This window comes from Protomyctophum bolini, assembly GCF_963924005.1.
Source record: "Protomyctophum bolini genome assembly, chromosome: 9".
NCBI classification, from domain to species: domain Eukaryota; kingdom Metazoa; phylum Chordata; class Actinopteri; order Myctophiformes; family Myctophidae; genus Protomyctophum; species Protomyctophum bolini.
Window position 1 is genome coordinate 42,340,580 of NC_137870.1, and position 19,892 is coordinate 42,360,471.

The following is a 19,892-nucleotide window of genomic DNA, read 5'->3' on the forward strand; positions in this document are numbered from 1 at the left end:
GTCCTTGGGCAAGACACTGAACCCTATACATTGCCTCCAATGAGTCGGTCGGTGTGAGATTACCACCATTGGTGTGTGAATGTGGGAAGTGAGGACCCATGGCGTTGACTGTTCGCCTCTTTACCTATACCAATGTATGAATGAATGAACCATTGTAAAGCGCTTTGAGCACTTGGAAAAGCGATATAGAAATGCAATTCATTATTAGTATTATTATTAGTACAACAACAATGAAGGAAAGGTGGGTGTAAATTATATATATATATATATATATATATATATATATAGAGAGAGAGAGATGTGGGCTACATTATCTCCACAGCAGAAATGAGTCATTGAGAGATTGGCTTTCCGGCAAGAGACAGGCAGACGCCTGAGGGTGATACAGCCCACGAACCTTATTTCACAGGGTGGCGAATTTTACCTGTTGGAGGCCACTTTCTTGCTGGGGGATAATTGCATCCTCTGTGCTGCCGAGAGGACATGAGCCCAGGGAGGGAGTGGGATTGATTTCCATAGCCTATATCTTTATGAACCGCACCTTATAACTCTGCAGACAGAATCCTTAAGCCTGATTTAGGCTATACTTTGTCGTACGACGGTGTGTGTATATATATATAAATGAAGCCTTATACACTTGGCCCTCTTCACTCTCTTCTCTAACTTTAACGGGGAGGCCTGCCATAAGTCACAGATACATTCCTCAAGAAGGCTCTGATGCAGTAAAATGAGCTTCCCTGCTACTTTTTCACTGTGTGTGTGTGTGTGTGTGTGTGTGTGTGTGTGTGTGTGTGTGTGTGTGTGACTATGCGAGTGTGTGACTATGCGGGTGTGTGTGTATGTGGGGGGGGGGAGTAATGAATTACTTGTAACGGGATTGCCTTAATCTGATTATCAGTGGTATCTGTAATTGTTCACTTTAGGAAAGACGGATACAGACATCAGATTTCAGACACTATAAAAAGCATTTGGAATTACTTACTTTGTTACAATATCTCAAAGCTATAAACAATACAATGATAGCCTCTTTCAATTTTTCCTCATTAAAATTATGGTTATGAATGCATATATTTACATTTTAATGTAAAAACCATTTAGGGAGAGAGAGAGACAAGTGTGTGTGTGTGTGTGTGTGTGTGTGTGTGTGTGTGTGTGTGTGCGTGTGCGTGTGCGCGCACACATGCGTGCACGCCCAAGCGTGGGTGGTTGTGTGTGTGGTCTCTCTGCGGGCTATACATCAAAACTATCCTGACCCCGAGTGTCTGGTGTCTTGAAAATCACATAATGAGAACTGTCCATATGCTGATTTATTCCCTTGTAATACCCTGTGGTAGGCAGCCCTACATCTGCACGGTGTGGTGATTTAGAGCTCTGGGGTTATTAGCGTGGATGTCTGTCAAAGGAAGGAACTTATTTATTACATTAACGGCAAAACAGTGTCACGTTACACCTGCAGCCTGAAGTCATAATACCGTTTTAGGCCAAAACCTGTTGATTCACAGCCCCATGCGTCACCTCTCTGTGCCTCTATAAGTGTCTCAACCACAATTATTCATGCAAGATGGCAGTGATGAAAATATTGTTATTATCTTTGTATCTATCTAGACCCTGAGTTTGACAACATACTGTCGCTTGTGTTGTGTGTCTAAAGTTACCTGATACAACCCATGTCTCATCCAACCACAGGCGACTGTGTGTGAATGAGACAGCCAGGCTGGGAGAGAGGTGGCTGGGCTGGCTGGCTGACTATGGAGACTTTTGGATAAAAGCCTCCTTTGTTTAATGGAGGCACCCTTCCAGAGAGAGCTGTTCTAATCTGTAACTCGCGCGCGAACGCGTGCACGTACGCACGCAGACGCAGGGCGCGCACGCAAACGCGGCCTGCAGTGGCGGAAGGTTCCTATAACGACAGTGGGTGCCAACCTTAGAGTATAGCCTATATATTTTAAGGTGCCCACCCGGCACCCGCCCCGCAACTTATTATTATTGGCTTATTATTTTGCCAGCGGGTGCTTCGGCTCCTGCGCACCCGCGGAGTTGACGCCGTTGGCGGCCTATATACTCGAACATATTTGTATTTATGGGCGCGTTCGGAAATAATCAAATAGCGCACTGAGCGCATGCTGTGCAATGCAAACTAATAGGCGAGTGCGCTCCCCCGGTGCGCATTTCCGAACGCACCCTATAAATCCCAGAGGAACCGCGGCGGGAGGAAAGGTGAGAGAAAGTTCATCCGGCAGGTGATGTCACACGCTGGGTGAAATCGTAGACGCTGCTTTAGATCAATAAGATGATGGACTGACTGACTCAGATGCGATGTCTATCTCTATCCATCTCTCTTCTTACATCACAGTCTGGTAGCCTCCAGGCTGCTACCTGCTGTTGTTGCACCTATACAAGCATGCACGATCTCTCACCGCGAGTCGCGACAGAATCTTCTGTTGCACATTTGAACTTTTGATTATCTTAAATCAACACTCTCTCTGCCTGTAATTTGAGGATTTCATTTCAGCAGTCATGTACAGTGCACTATAGGCCTGTGACCTGTCTATCATCATGCACGGACGTCGGTGACGACGGAGTTCAGTTGTGTCCAGAGTCCGAGTCCGACCCATTCTTCTGTGTGTGCGGATGGTCACTGGGGTGTGCGGGAAGGGTGTACGGTCGTAGCCTATATATAAGCAAGCAAGCACGATTCTGGATTTGTTGTTAAATGTCTGTTAAATGCACACTTGCAAACTTTCATTTGACATGAATCTCCGACAGCATGCAGGCACACCTGCTAATTTTCATTAGCAGAAAATCAGCTTTAACTTTAAACGATAAAATAATTAATAGTCAGTTTTGCATAGCCTATATACATTTTAAAAGTAAATGGAATGGGATTATTGCAGTTCGTATAGGCCTATAGGGCTATATTTAAAATTATTTATATAGTAGCCTATATTTTATTTTAGACTAGACTAGATTTTAGAGGCTAATTTGAATTGAATTGTATAATCAAAATATTGGTCTAAAAAAGGGGGAAAAAAACATGAATAGGCTAATTATTAGACCCGAGAGAGAGAGAGAGAGAGAGAGAGTTGCAAGAGATGGTCATTTTTTATAAACCCTATATCCGAATTACAACACCGCATTCATGCATGTTGCATTTTGCATGCAATCAAATTTAACACACTGCAGTATAATAACAACATCATAATCAGATTTTTCTTTTAATTTACGGTATCATTTGCAATATATTATTACATACAATGCATTAGGCATATACAGAAACAGTGACATGCACGCAAAACAGAAACGTATTAATTTGTGACAATTTGTGCAGAAACTATAGTGACTGCCCATGGTGAAAAATGTTGAAAGAAATCAAGAGTCCGACTATATACAGAAGGGTGAACAATTAATGTTGCAGTCTGTATACTCTGTTTATGTATATAGCCTATCTATAGGCTATATGTTCCATATACAAATATGTTCCCTTATAACTACATAAGTAGGCTACATGGGCTTATCAATTTGCGATATTTGACTTTTGACTTTCCCATTTAAATCATTCATAAAACTGTGTCATGCTTTTCTGCAACATTATTGCATGGATTGTATGCGCGTATATGGCCTATAAACAATGATGATGATGAATGCAGTTTATTAAGGCTGTTCTAACAAAGGTCCCGTTCATATAATTAGCTGAAAATGGCACAATGAACGTTTGATGAAATGCTCAGCAGGCCTCTATAGTGCAAACATTTTCATTTTCTTAAAACACAATTTTCCATTAAGAAAAAAAAAACGTATATAGGCATATGCGGGATTTTTGTCACGACATGGGCTTTTTGGTAACCCAAAAGATTTTGCACAGATGATGAGATATTTCATTTTTATTTTCTTTGGCTGTGTGTATAGGCCTTATGTTTAGGCCTGTAGTTGACTTGTTGAAAATAAAAAGTACAAGACTATAGGAACACATGAATCTATAAGCTATACACCAAACGAATGTCACGCAATGAGCGCATGAGTGCCCCTGCCCTATACGCATTGTGACTTTATGAAATGATATTTGAATGCATGGCTTCATTAAGTTCATTCTACCAATTACCCTAATATAATATATAACATTTCAGGAGAGAGGGCTCGTGCTGGCTTGAGGATAATAATTCAGAAACTCATTGCAGCTCCCATGAAAGTCATTCTTCGAAAGACACTGTCCAGGTCCCGTTGCCTTATTATTGGGCATGACGGGACAGTCATCTTGGCATGGGTGGTTAAACGTTGCGGAATAAGGCATCTGCTGTGAGTAGAAATAGCTGGCCTGCCCCGTGGAGAGCATGTTCAAAGAACAGGGATGATTGGGCAGAGTCAATGTGCATGGCACGGACGCGGACGAGAAAGCGGCGGCTGCGGTGCTTATTTGATGATGACGACGGGACTGCGCGCAACTAATCCCAAAGTAAGACGTCTCCTGGTTGGTGTGGTGGAGGTACCGGTGGTCAGCCCCGGAGGACACGGTGGTCGCACTGACTTGGTGATGGCGTGATGATGACGACCGCTGTGAAACGACAGATGCTGCTGCTGCATAATTGGAGTGATGTGGAGGATGTGGTGCAGGTGGACCGAGATACGAGCCCCCGGCGAGGTGGTGTGAGCGCACCGTAGGCGGCTGATGATGGAGGGAGAGAAACGACGCCGGCACGGGCCAATAAAACGAGCCGGTGGCGAAGGCCAGACTGGCCGCGGTGCTGGACGCCAGACGCGCGCCTCTTTTTATGGCCAGCTTGGCTCTGGAGCTCGCCGTGGTCCGGCGCCGGAGTTTGCCGGACGTGCCGCCTATGAAGACGTCGTCGCTCGACGGGTCCAGCATCCAGTAGTTGCCCTTGCCCGGGTCGTCGTAGTGGCGCGGCACCTTGACGAAACACTTGTTCAGGCTCAAGTTGTGCCTGATGGAGTTTTGCCAGCCCTGTCTGTTCTCTCGGTAGTACGGAAAGTTGCCCATGATGTACTCGTATATGCCGTTGAGTGTGAGTCGGCGCTCCGGGCTCTGCCGAATAGCCATCATGATGAGTGCGTTGTAACTAAAAGGAGGTTTCTCGGGTTTGGCTTTTTCGTCGGATGATCCCCTGCCACTTTTCTTCACCTCGTCTTTATTTCCGTCTCGTTGTTTGGTGGCGTTTGTGGACACCGCTTTATGTTCTTCGACAGGGCACTCTTTCTTCGTGTCGTTGCAGTCTGTGTTAACGTTGCAGTCTTCCTCTCGAGGCTTTGCTGATGGGTCTCCGGGGCATTGTTTTCGGGTCGGGGGAGACAACTTTTCGCCCTGCTGGGAAAGAGCCGGTGTCTCACTCATTACTCCCTCTCGCCTGAACAACAAGCTGCTGATGCTGAACGACGAGGACTTGTGGTGGAAAAATCTGACGGGAGTTTTTAAATCATCCATGTTGTTTAACAACACTCAATTCAATCAATCCCCAAAAGGCGCGTCTCTGAAATGTTAAAGAATCCACGGAGCGAGGCGCACACTGCAGTGATCCAAACGTCTCATCAGGATGCCACAGACATTATGCGCCACATGTGCGCACTCGGCTCACCAACCTGAAAACAAGATGTGCGCATGCATGCATGGACGATCACCCATGCAGTCAGCCGACTCGGAGCGCGTATATAGAAAGTGTGATTTAGTTGGCTGCGCTGCTGCCAATCTCGCTGACTGATCGATGAACTCTCAGGTTCAATTAACACTTCCGCAGCTCTTGTAACCCAAGCCTCTGTGTCTCTCTCTATCACCTGCGGATCTCCCTCTGGGTCCGCATGGGACCGCCTCTCTCCATCTCTTCCATTTCCCTTTTGTGTGAGTTGACACAATAATTTGGCAAACATCCCATGAAAATAACGACTGGTTGTAAGATCTGTAAATAATCCTTATCGAACAGAACAGGTAGGCTAAACGCGTCGGATTGTGTAAACAAACAACAGAGAGAGCGCGCACTGAAGAGAGGCTAGAGAAAGTCTTGGAAAGTCCGCCTGCGGGCACGCGTGTTCATGCACAGCTGTTGACAGACGGGCAGCAGCTAAAGGTGTGTGTCAGTGTGTGACATATGGTAACACAAAATATAGTTGCAAGTTAGTTTATTTTACCCTTTACCCTCTTTTCTCACTTTGGGTCCACTAACAATTCTCCATGCAGCTCCAAACAAGTGCGCACATGTTGGGAATGTTTCTAGCGCTGCAGGAGTCAGGACTCAGGACGCACGCATAATCTCTATGTCGAAACACTTGTAATCCTCACACTCTTGAGTCTTTTCTGTCAGATACTTCCTGTCAAAGATTATATTTGTTTTGGATGTTTAGGATTTTGCAGTGTCATGTTGATAAAGAGTTTGAACATAAAACTCATTAATAAACAATACACTTTTTTAAACAGTTTTTCGTAGGCCTATAAATTGTTTTCATTTTTGGTCAAAGCGGCTTATTTGAGTAAAAGCTATCGTATCTATTAGTGTATTTATAAACTATAGCCCAGGGGTTCTCATACTTTTTGCCTGGCGAGTGGCGACCTGTGGCGACCCCCAAAAAGGTGTCACGGAAACTGACACCCAAATCACATCGATAAATCAGTATAAGCCTATACGCAGTCGTGTGTCTCCGAAAACCTTTACCTATACCTAATTATATTGTTTACCTAAATATTCTGTATTATGAATGCATGTGCTTTTACTGAAATATTAGAAAACATTTACGGTAGTTTTTTTTTTATTCCGATTTTTATTAGGCCTATATATACTTTGAGTTGAGCATATAGCCTATAGCGTTTTTGTTCATTAACAGGCGTCGCCCATGCATCTCTCCAGCTCTTTAATAAACAGAACATACATGTTCAGGTTGATGGCCAATTTCATTGCCAGAATCAGGAAAGAGTTAAATTGTAGTAGCCTACAGCTTAAATTTTAGTATTCTACTTTTAATTTTGTCTGCTCATTTATTTCCCTTGTTCATCATGTATCCTGCATTCCCTCTCCTGCAGGATAAATTTGTATCCATGTAGGCCTATAAACTTTCCAAATAATTGTGGAGTATAGCCTAGGTAATATTGAAAATTGGAAATAGGCTACTCCACTAAAAATGCCCAACAATTGTACTTGTGTACAGTATGCTACTTGGAAATGTAGCCTACTTTTTTTTACACCACTGACAAAGACCTAACTGTTTGGTGTTCCAACATGTACCCCCTGGGCTGTCTCTTCTTACATCAGTTTTGTTTTTCTTCCCATGCAGGAGACAATGCTGTGTTTATCTGTAGATGTCAGTTGCCTACAAATAAATAAGGATTAATTACTTAATGTGATAATACATTTATGTAATAAAATAAAAAATAATAATATAAATGAAAATGATTAATAAATGAAAAACTGTATAAAATATTAAAATGTAGCCTATAAAGCATTTGGAAGAATGTGAAAGGACATATTCCTAAACGATTACCGGTAATAAAATAAAACCTGTATAAACATGTAAATAAGCATTTGCAAGAATGTGAAACAATCTTCCTAAACAATTCTTTAAAGAAAACCTGGCTGGCTGTATAAAAGAATAAGATTAAAATGTAAATAAGTAGTTGGAATTTGGTAACCCGGACGTGATTGCTGCATTTTCAAGCGCCCGCTGCTCGACCCGGAAGCAGTGTTTTACCGCACGAGTTGCAGTTGAATGAATCGTTGAATAGACGAAAATCTGCTGGAAAAGAATTGTCCGAGCTCCAAGTTTTAATTTTGAAAACACATTTTGTTCAAGAAGAAATCATGTGAGTACATTAGATAACTCTTGTTTTGTTTTGACTAATGCAGTAGGCTATACTGATATGATACTCCCAGACAGAGATAGAGAGTTGTAGACAGTAGGTGCTAGTTAGCATGCTAGCCCTGGTCCAGTGCACTGGAGCTAAGTGCTAAAGTTGTAATGGGGCCGGCCCGGCCGAGGTTGTATTTTTACATTGCCATTTATTTATCATCAGATAATTAACAACCAACCATAACCGGCATTCACATAGAAGGGCTAAGAAGGCACATTTATCGCAGCACCAGACCAGTGTACCAAAGCGACCGACGTGTAGCTATTTCATTGTTACAACCATGTTAGCATAACATGGTGTTGCTTCCAGCACTGGTTTTCAATTCTTTGCATGTCAAGGTCCATTATTTATTCGGCATTTGAGTCACGGACCACCATTTGGCAACATTTAGCGCCTCAGACCCTATCAGAGTATTTTCTTTGTCCACAATTCCATGCTGTATTGATGTTGGTACCATGGGAGAGACAACGGGCAAACGCTGATCAAAATAACAATTCTACATTCTCCAAATTTGTGGAATTATTGTAAATGAAGTAATGCACATCATGTTTAAAAAGAGTGAAAGATCTACAAAGGTCCATTTGGTTTCCAACTCCATCATTTAGCTGGGGAACACCTGGAACCTCCTCAAGGACCACTGGTGGTCCGCCAGTATTAGTGAATGTCTGTTTGATGGTGTAGAACAGGGGTGTCCACTCCAAACCTTTTTCAAAGGGGTCCATATTAGAAAACACCCAAGGCCAACTACATTTTTGATTGATTGAAATATTTATTAACAGTTTGCAGAATGACAGTACATTTCAAGCACAAACTCAATACAAAGACTGTTAACTGTGAGTGGACGACCCAATAAAGCATTTACACTTGTTACTTTACAAGAGGGTCCACCGTGTTCAAACCATTAAAACATATAGAGACGTACAAATAGACACTTCTATAATCTATATAGCAAAAAAAAAAAGAACAGGAATTCACCATAAAGGAGTTAAAAAGGGAAAAGAAACATACGGAAAAACATGCATGCACCAGGTTAAAAAACTTGAATGTAAAAATGTCCCATACTGTTGTTCATAATACAATTCAGGTATGAAGCTGCGGGCAGTATAAAATTTGCCCCAGGGCCGCATTTGGCCCGCGGGCCGCACTTTGGACACAGCTGGTGTAGAATGTAGATAGTTAGATACATACACACACACACACACACACACACACACACACACACACACTGTTTAGATGTGTCCGGTCCATGTTGTTAGGACCTTTAGAATAAGAACAGAAACAGTACCAATGTCAGGAGTTCAGCTGGCTACATGATACATGTACATACCTGATTGACTGACTGAACATTTTATTAACAGTTTGTAGAGTAAGTACAGTTTGAGGAAAGCACAGGTCTCCTAAGGGAATTTTAATTTACATTGGCTTGTTTACATTGGGGTCCTCCATTTTCAATTCATCAGAGCATTTAATGACATACAAATATACACAGTACTGTACAGTACTACACAGAAAACGTATATAAACGGTTAGAAATAAAAAAAAATACTGTAAGGGGTTATTTTTAACGGGCCAGTTTCAAATTCCAGCCAGAATACAATGCATGGGGGAGAATGTGAATTAATGACACTGGGTAAAACAAATGAATTTACCCCTATGCTCTGTCTAAATTGCACAGCGTCATGTTCATTCGATTTATTGTTTTCCAGGAGTCTGTTGACCAAGCCCAAGTCAGAAATGACCCCAGAGGAGCTCCAGAAACGAGAGGAAGAGGAGTTCAACACGGGGCCGCTGTCCGTGCTCACACAGTCTGTGAAGAACAACACACAGGTCCTCATTAACTGCCGCAACAACAAGAAACTGCTGGGCAGAGTCAAGGCCTTTGACAGGTAGGACTGGAGCTCATGGTCTTCTGGTTTGGGGACAGTCGGCGACTAAAACTATGTTTTTATATCATTTATTTTTTATTGCTGTGAGGAATGTGGAATTTGCCGAGCCTATCTGTGTAAGCACTGGCACGTCATTCCATGTTATCCACAGTTTTTGTATGTCATGTAAAAGAGAGAATATTTCAGTATGTGGATTTGCTAACTTTTATTACTGGGAGGAATGTGATTTGGTGAGATGCCTCTTCGTGAAACAAGGTGTTGGTCCATAATGTATATACATTTATTTTAGTATTTTTAAAATCTATTGGAGCACTATGGAAATCGAATCAAAAAATGTATTATCCCTATACAGAACTAGCCTGATTATCAGACTGTAGCGATGCAGTCCACTCAGAGAGTGGGCCGGGTCTTTAGGCTAATACAGAACAGTATACTAAAATATTTCAGAATGTTTCAGAATACATTTGCAGTGAGAAATAGGCAATGAAGTAACATGCTTTATTCAGCAGTACTGTTTTATTGGTTTTATTGTTTTACTTTGTGGTCCAGTGTAACGCGGTGCTCATAGCCAAATAAAAGACTTGCAGATACAGGGGCATAAATAGCGTGACGTAGTCAACGCAATTGTGTTGTTGGGGCACGGAGGCATTTGGGGCACAGCCTCCCACCCGTTGTGTTGGGGCACGGAGGCATTTGGGGCACACAGCCTCCCACCCGTGTGTTGGGGCACCGAGGCATTTGGGGCACACAGCCTCCCACCCGTGTGTTGGGGCACCGAGGCATTTGGGGCACACAGCCTCCCACCCGTGTGTTGGGGCACCGAGGCATTTGGGGCACACAGCCTCCCACCCGTGTGTTGGGGCACCGAGGCATTTGGGGCACACAGCCTCCCACCCGTGTGTTGGGGCACCGAGGCATTTGGGGCACACAGCCTCCCACCCGTGTGTTGGGGCACCGAGGCATTTGGGGCACACAGCCTCCCACCCGTGTGTTGGGGCACCGAGGCATTTGGGGCACACAGCCTCCCACCCGTTGTGTTGGGGCACGGAGGCATTTGGGGCACACAGCCTCCCACCCGTTGTGTTGGGGCACGGAGGCATTTGGGGCACAGCCTCCCACCCGTGCTGTCTGTCTATAAATACATGTATTGCCAAAGTTTGGCGGAGCCCGGTGGTGGCTGCTGCTAACACACACGTGCCCCGCCCCCCCAACAGCTCTGGTGGAGTGGAGTGTAGGGTAGCCTCGGTTCCAGCGAGTGTAGGGTAGGTTAATAACGTGGAGGAAGCCAGAAGAGGCGAGGCTGCAGTGAGCTTCCCCGACTGCGCTCAGCTGCTGCTGCTCTGTTCACAATTGTCGCAGGTTACAACTACTGTACAGTACCCCGCTGTTTATAAACCAAAACGCAGTTTGGGCTGCTTTCACCGGTGGCCGCGCTTGCGCGTAGCGGGGGGAAGCTGTGGGTGGGGGGGGGGCACCCGCTGACCAGCCTGCATCGGGGGCCTACTGACGACTAGTCACTTCCGATGTGCAGATGGTATGTGTCATGTGTGTAAAGGTTTACCCCTTCTTCATCGATGTGATTAGCTGAGACATGCACAGCTCCTGTTTTCATAACAATAAATGGGGAAATTAAATAATACCCTCAGCATTGGGGATGTAAAGAAAACGCACACACACACACACACACTATCTCTTGTGAGAAGTTAGCACTCCTGAGCACCAGCAAAAGGTTTTGATATGGAATCTATTTTTTTTTATTAATTAAATGTGTGTGTGTGTATATATATATATATATATATATATATATATATAAAATGGTATAAGTAACCGTAAAAATATCTACGGTATATGGGCCTAGGATTAAAATTAATTGTCCTGACTGTCTGTCCCTCATCTGTTTCTTTTTATCTGTTCACCTTGGTGTTCCATTTGATTAATATAATTCAAATGTATAAAATAAACGCAGAAGCCTTGAGAGAGGAATGAAGGCATATTCCATTCTAAAAATCAGAATTTATAGTTGGGAGACATGATGAAAGCTCACGTTTTATTGGTTAGAATAGTCACAGGCAGCTCAATGCTGGCTGCCGGTGAATGCAGGGATGTCACACAGATCATTCATTTCGGGAACACATATGTGACCAAAAAAGTCGTACTTTGGAGCTCTGCAACAGGACAATTCTAAATCACTTAGAATACATCCACTCATGCTTCCAAGCGATCCATTACGCACAGATGGAGACGGCCTAAAGAACACGACGCAGCTGCTCCTTGGACATTCTGAGAGAAATGGGCCTTTAAACTTAAGTGGAGAGCTACTCTTCTATATCTGTGTGGTAGGGTTGCTACCACACATAACATGTTGACAATGGCATTTTGATCTACCTGTGCAGAAAGAAAACTATCTTTCTGCACTTTCTAATCTCAATGTGCGCCGAAATATTACAATGCACCCATTTTAATTAAATGATCTGAAATTAATATCTACCATTTTAGATTTCTTTCAGCCTTAGGCTACACCGTTGATTAAAAAAATAGTTTGGTTGACAGGTAATTAACCGAATGATTATGATGTGGGCTTCTGGTTGCAACACTACCATTTTCACAATACCATTTCATGTTATCTTTAATTTGAAGGTGAAACTAGAGCCAGATGTTTTCATTCACATAAACAACTCAGTTGGTCTGAAATACAGGTGAGAAAAATAAAATAAATAAGAATTCCGAACAAGGGGGAAAACCGAAGCAGGTGGACCTAAAAAGAAAGAACATGAACTACCACCAGGGCTCACAGTGCATACTAAAATTATACATTTTAACATATAATTGACCCTACTCACCACCTCTAATTAGTATGAGACAACACAACTGCTTAATTTGACCTTTTATGGACCACACAGTTTTCAGACTGTCCACGACTCACAAGTGGAGAGAACTAACCCCCTGACTTGGAAAAACAACCCCCCCTCATTTTGTTCCCTATTCCTATAATTTCAGGCATTGCAACATGGTCTTGGAGAATGTGAAGGAGATGTGGACGGAAGTCCCGAAGAGTGGAAAGGGAAAGAAGAAGTCGAAGCCTGTGAATAAGGACCGCTACATTTCCAAGATGTTCCTCCGAGGCGATTCTGTCATCGTTGTGCTGAGAAATCCGCTCATCACTGGAAAATAAACTGTATTCGTCGGGGTCACCAACACCTTCCATTTTATGACAATATTCTGTCATTGTTGGATTTCTTTTCCTCCCCTTTCCCTTCATTTTTTTTGTATGACTTCGGTCATCATTATGTGAGGAACATTATATTCTGTATGCCTTTAGTGGCAGATTTAAGCTCACTGAGTCATGAGCTATTTTGCTTTGTCTAGAAGTTTTTGGTCTTTTTTCATTTTGATAATAAAAGTGACAGGAGTAATACATATGGTGTTGTGAGATTTTCTTCAATGTGGGCCATTAGCCAGCCAGTGCATTATTCTGTTCTACATCATTATTGCTATCGTTATTTGTACGATGCGCAGTTAGGAGGAGGCATTTTGCGCTGGATAAAGTGCCACGATGCAGCAGTGGGAAGCATGGATATTAGAGATGGTGAACAGGTTTTACCTTGGGAAAACACCTTTGGTGACGAGGTGTTTTTTCAACAGGTCTGGCAGGAGCCTGAAGTCTTTGTCTTAGAGGAAGCCGTTGCATGCACATATTGGTCGGTATTATGTCTTAATGATATGGCACATATTTCATGCCTTATGACTATTACAAAAAAATCATTTGTTATGGGCCAACCTTTATTACGTTTTCCTTCTTGAAACGGCAGTAAAGATGAGGGAGCCACTAGCTGTGATTTTGTTATGACCCACAGTTTTCTGCGGTTCCAGTCTGACCACTGGTCAGTGGTCATTGATGGATATGTATTATTTGCTTGTTGATAAACTTGATAATGCTTGTTTACACATTAATTGTATTATCAAGAAGCAAAAGTCAAGACTCTAGACTTGCAATAACTAGTTTATAGTCCAATGGGTCGCTACTATAATGCATGAGTTCCTTCACAAATGTAGCTACAGTAAAGAGCCATCGCCCCTTTCTCCCTTATCTCGCCTACCCTAATCGGCCTCCTCCAAAACCCCACCAATCCCTCTTGTTGTCCACCACCCCCCCTCCCTCCCTCCCCTGCCAGCATCTAAGGTGTCGGTCTTGATTTCAGTCCGCAGCGCTCAATATGCGACAAACTGCCGTTTAAAGGCCTGCTGCATTATTGATGAGACCAGATGTGCTGACTGTCACTTCACACCCTGCTCTCTCCATTTCAGGCTGTTACTCTCCCGCTCTTTCCCATCTTGTCCACTTTGTTAATTGCCTTAATAGCTTCTATAGGTGCTTTTTCTTCAAATGGCGGGGCATCTAATCTCAAGTTGTTGGTGCTGCTAAACTTGGCAATGAAAGTGTGTAACTAATAAGTGCACATATATTCTTGACTAGTTGTAATGTATAAATGTTATAGAAAGTCAATTGCTATTGATTCCTGCATTTGTGTTTAGGCCAGAGGTCAACCTCTTTTGTTACTTAAAGTCACGTTCAATTCAAATCAAAGCAAAAAAGTGCTTATTCACAGAGACAACCAAATCAATCCAAATAATGTAGCGTAGAGTATAAAAAGTATGTATATAAAGTAAAATTAGGAGTACAACGAGTGTACAGGCCTACAGGGTCATACCAGGTGAGCTGTTGGCTGTGCATACTGTGATGAAACAAGTCATGTATCATGTTGCACAAAATTACTGTATTGCAATACTTTTGCATGGGTTATGCTACAGTTAGGCTATTGCACACAGTGCACTGTTCTGTGCTACACTTAACAGTTCAATGTTCTTGGGGATTGTTAAGCTTGTATTCTTTATATATATATACTGTATGTATGTGTATATGTGTGTAATGGACCGGTCTGGTATGTGTTTTTCTTTCTGCCTTTATCTGATCAGAGTGAGGCAGAAATTGGGAGGGGACTGGGAGAGTCCAGGAGTGACATGCAGCTGCATGGCCTTGGGAATCGAACCCGGTACACGCTAACGCTGTCAGTCATCAGACCATCCATGTGGTAAACTCTTTGCTATCGTTCCCCTTCAGCTGTAGGCCAGTCAATCTAAGAAGATCTTGCTTTTGGTGGTGCCCCCGCATGCTGACGACGACGTCCCTCGTGTAATGTGTCAAACTAGTTGTTATTCATGATTCTGAATCCATTTCAAGCATTAGTTTTGCACGAAAAACACTCATTGGGCTAAATTAGACCATAGCCACAGCCATAGCACAATGTGAGTATGGCTATGGCTGTTTTTAACCCAATGAGTGTTTCGGTCTCTGTGTTTCGGTCTGACTCTGCAGAGCTTCCAAGCATAATCAAAATTTGATTCGGTTTTTTTTACTTTTGCAATTTATTTTGGGTCAAATCTTAGATTGACTGGCCTACTGGTGTTCCAAGTTTTAGGCTATTTAATCTGACTACATGTGTGTGTGCGTGTGTGTGCACACTGATTTACAGCTGTCAGGTGGAGCCATCTGAGATAGAACTATCATAGGTAGGTGGACAGCATTCATTGGATTTGTGAGCTCTTTCGGAAGACTATTTCCTCTATCATGTTATGTGTAGTTATGGTGTATTTTGACTACTGCTTTAGGCATATCCTTGCGTATATCCTTTCTGTATACACACAGTGACACACACACACACACACACACACACACACACACACACACACACACACAGTAGGGAAACTGCACTGACTTGCTAAATTGTGATTTACAGAAAGGGCAGGTGCGCAGGCATCCAGACAAATGGGTTAAAGTATTCAAGTTCATAATCAAAGTTTTCTCGAGGATACTCATGAAGACACTTTGAGAAGTCAATTTCCCTCCAGATGTCAGGATGAGTGATCCACAGCAGGAAGGGAGATGTTTTATTCAGAAGGCACGATAAGAGGGGAAGTGTGATTATGATAGCGATCGGCCACGCGTCGATACCCGACCCCCACGAGCAACGCGACACCTTGAGCCCCCCATCGATCGTGGCCGGTAACTGGAGCCACCGCAGTTTGTTTCCAAGCAGATCCCTGGTCCCGGTGTCAAAAGGCCAGGTGGAGAGAGAGTGTGGCAGAGTAGGTATAAACACACACTCAGTCACTCGTCTCTTTGTGTGTGATTGTGAATGACAAAGTCGTAATGCTGCAAGGACAAGTTCACTGACAGCCACAACAAAACAGATCAAGTATACCCCAGCAAATTACAGGTAGCTGTTAGGCCTATTTACAAACAGCTGATGGTGGGCAAAATTCCCAGGGGACTTTGACTACCAGAGCTGACTTGTATTTTATAGATATATACAGTAGATATATTCTTTTTTACATGCACATACATATTAATTAGGCTATGCGTTAATACTCGAAGTTCAAGTATGATAAAAATGTCTACAGTCTACCTCAGGGGTGCCCAAAAGGTAGATCGTGATCTACCAGTAGATCACACAGGCTGTGCAGGTAGATCACATGATGCCCATATAATTTTAATTTAAAATAGGCATCATCTGCCACTTGAATTAAGGCGACTTGACTTTTGACATCAAAAAGTGCCTGTCAGCTCAAAGCCACAATGCAATATCTTCTATGTTTTCAAAAGTGTTGCGCACAAACCTCAGTAGCATTACAAAGTTATATACAGTATAGGCCTACTAAAAAAACAACCAATTCCATTTCCACCCTTCTATTATACTGTATGTGACCACTATTCTAGGCTACTTTAGGAAAAAAAACTATTTTCAGCAAGTTGGCAATTCTTTGGGTGGGTAGATCTCGTTTAGCTGGGCATTTTGAAGGTAGCTCTCAAGTCAAAAAAGTGTGGGCGCCCCTGGTCTACCTCATACAGTTTGCATGCCCACCCCTAACCCTGACCATGCCTGTTCTGGGTGCATAAAAAGACCCTAAAAGATAAATGGCCTATAGGTCTTATTATAGGATCACATGACAAAAATCCTTGCCTTTTGCTTCTTTGATTTTGTGCTGACATTTAACCGCTGAGCTAATATAGACTCCTGCTTTCTCTGTGGAGAATTATAATTTTGACCCTCAGCCCTCAGGTCAAAATTTGTGTCAAACCGGAAAACCATTAAACCATGTGTCAAAGGTCGAGTCCAATGTAGACACTGACTGACACAGAATGTCTCAATAGAAGAGCAGGGATACCAAAAACAGCCACCCAATTGTATAAGTTACATACTCTAGCTACCACACAGATTGGACAATGTTTTTTTAATACAATAGTTTTAAGGTAAACAAACATTTACATGTTGCGTGTTCTTTCTTTATTTAAAGGACCACTTCAACACTTTTCAACCTATCTTCATATAATAGGTCCTCAATCTGTCTGTGTCTCATAGGAGGGCTGTGGGCAGTTCAGAAACCCGTCCACCAGTGACATCATCATGAGGAATCCAAGCTAATAGAAACTGCAGGCTTTCTAGTCCTGAAAAGTATACCGGTCTGTAGAAGTTGTTAGTATCATACCTCCATCTACAGGAATCCATCAGTAATACATATTGTTACATGAAGTACTCAGTAGAGGGCGTGCTGATACTTGAGGGATGAGAATGGAATGGATACACAGATGACTGCGAGCCAGACTGTTGCCTCCCACAATTTCCAATTGCCTCCTTCATATTATTATATAATTATAAATGATGGAGATTTTTTAGGTGCCCCCACAGCTTAGGCCGGGGATATTGGTCCAATGGGAAACTATAGGATCCCTTCTCAGTGCATTGAAGGACACTGTCACTCAAAGCTTGTTTGACACGCAATTATGCATTTTCTCATGAACATGTTTCATTCTTTAAGTTTTTTCCTTTTTATAGCCTACTTGGCTTGGGTCATCGGCAGTCACAAGGACCTTCTGACCATGTCACTTGGAGTTATCTGGACAGCAGCCCAGACCTCTTAAAACACACATGGTGACCGGTGACCCTCTCCCCCCACACACCCTCTGCTCTCCAAACACATTCCTTCCCTCTCAAAGAAACATGGAATGCAATTTTGAATATTTAAATGGTACAAAGGCCAGACTCTAACATCACTATCAAGTGGGAACTCAAATACTTTCAATACAAACTCAAATCAAATAACTCAAAAACAGTTAACCAGTTGATCCAATGATGAAGACACCAAGCCTAAAATGACTCACCAATGAGTAACAAAGGGCTAGCACAGGAGTGTAGAAGAATCACCAAGAGGACTCAGAGGCTGCTGCCTTATGCTGGCAACATTTTTCATAGGCTTATAAAACCTTCATTTTTTCACTTAAAAAAAGTACTTTTCGTGCATTTTGATCAAAGCTCCTGGGAGGAGATGCATTTGAACTGATTTTCATAGAGCACGAAACTTGTTCAGTATGAGGAGAAATTCCATTGTCGATGCCGGGTCAAATGGTTCATGAGCTATTCTCGTTCAAAAGCATGGCCCCCTCCTATCCTCCTCTAAATGTATAGGCTGACACAGATTAACTGTGTGTGTGTGTGTGTGTGTGTGTGTGTGTGTGTGTGTGTGTGTGTGTGTGTGTGTGTGTGTGTGTGAGAAAACTGGGAGGCCACTGACAAAAACTCTTGGCGCTCTGCTGTAAACGTAGCTGCGGTGAAGCTCAGCAACATCAGGCAGACAGCTGCAATGCACAAACAAACGTGCTCGCCGAAAAGGGTGACCAACCCACCCAGACCTCTACCGCAGCTGCATCAGGACAGGGCCGGGTTCAAGTGCACCAGTTGCCCGAGAACGTGCCTGCCGCTGCTGTGTGTGTGTGTGTGACTGTGTGTGTGTGTGTGTGTGTGTGTGTGTGTGTGTGTGTGTGTGTGTGTGTGTGCGTGTGCGTGTGCGTGTGCGTGTGCGTGTGCGTGTGCGTGTGTGTGTGTGTGTGTGTGTGTGCGCGTGTGTGTGTGTGAGACGCAACTTGGCCTGTTGTAGCTCCACCATGAGGCTGATTTGAAAACTGTCAAGTGGCATTTCTTCCTCAGCCTATAGTGGGAATAGGCATGCACGACTTCGGATATCCGTGGATATGCACGGATCTTAGAGTATACTCTAAGCTTGGGAAACACTGGTGCCGCAAAGCAAAGCTAAAGGACCCCTAACTCCAAACTCCTCCTTTGATCTTGAGCTTAGTCCAGTTACCCTGGGTATAGTAGTACCTTAATCTACCTTTCCTTTCCTTTCTACGCAAGCGATCGTGTGTGTATGTGTGCGTGCGTGTGCGTGCGCGCGTTGTTAAAGCTCAGTGCACTGTTTACTTTACACATGCCTTGCAGACGTAATGCATTCCTTCGCTGTCTCCCGTTCTACTTCTTTCCTCATTAGCAGGAAATAGTGCCGTCAGGAATGCTTCAGCATACGGTGTTGATAACTTGGCTGCTATAATCATTCATGTCATCTCCTTTCCGCAGTTGTTACCACCACTTCTCTACTAAAAGAATATAATTTTTCGGTCGAATATTTGTTGCACTGAGTCTGTAGGCTAATGAGTCATAATGAGTTGACCCCCATTTCACTCATTCAATTCAATTCGATTCGATTCAAAGGAGCTTTTCACTCATTCAATACAATTAAATTAGATTCAAGGGAGCTTTAAAACATACGTTCGGTTTACCTTGCCAAAGAAGTGTCAACATATAATATAAAACCGTTGAAAAATGGTACAGCCGCAGCATTGAGTGAACAGCTATGTGACATTGCAGCGTTAATTATAGGCTAAAGCTTTGTGCAACAAATAGCACCAATCTTTTGCAGTCATTTTGGGACAAATGTTTTCCTCAAAACTATACAAAAAAGTGCTCATATTTAAAATGTGTATAGCAGCTCTGTTTACATGTAGGCCTACAGTATGTCTACATACACGGTAGGCCATTCAACAGCCACGCTATGCTTAATTTATAATTCCGTCTGACTATTTTGGGCGCCTGCCTACAGTGTCGTGCGACGACGAAATATAAATCCGCCAACGTCGCGTCTGGTCTATGTATGGAACAACCATACCACCCTGACATTACGAAGCCGACCGCTAGGGCGCGGTGTTGTGGTGCGGTTAACCATGAAGGCAGGGGCCGGGCTGCCCTCACTGGGATGAGAATAGTGTTGCCATG

At 43.2% G+C, this 19,892-nt stretch overlaps 2 protein-coding genes across 2 annotated transcripts; one reads left to right on the plus strand and one right to left on the minus strand.

The window, feature by feature from the left end:
- Positions 1-4,120: 4,120 nt before the first annotated feature.
- On the minus strand, positions 4,121-5,434 carry foxg1c (forkhead box G1c; the record flags this gene model as incomplete). Its single annotated transcript, XM_080772975.1, has 1 exon — positions 4,121-5,434. The coding sequence occupies one exon, from the start codon at positions 5,432-5,434 to the stop codon at positions 4,121-4,123; it is 1,314 nt and encodes a 437-aa protein (XP_080629101.1).
- A 2,239-nt stretch (positions 5,435-7,673) lies between these two features.
- snrpd2 (small nuclear ribonucleoprotein D2 polypeptide) lies at positions 7,674-13,146 on the plus strand. The gene is made up of 3 exons (XM_080771910.1): positions 7,674-7,795; positions 9,550-9,729; positions 12,727-13,146. Coding segments are annotated over exons 1-3 (357 nt in total). The 5' UTR covers positions 7,674-7,793; the 3' UTR covers positions 12,902-13,146.
- The last annotated feature ends 6,746 nt before the right edge of the window (positions 13,147-19,892 follow it).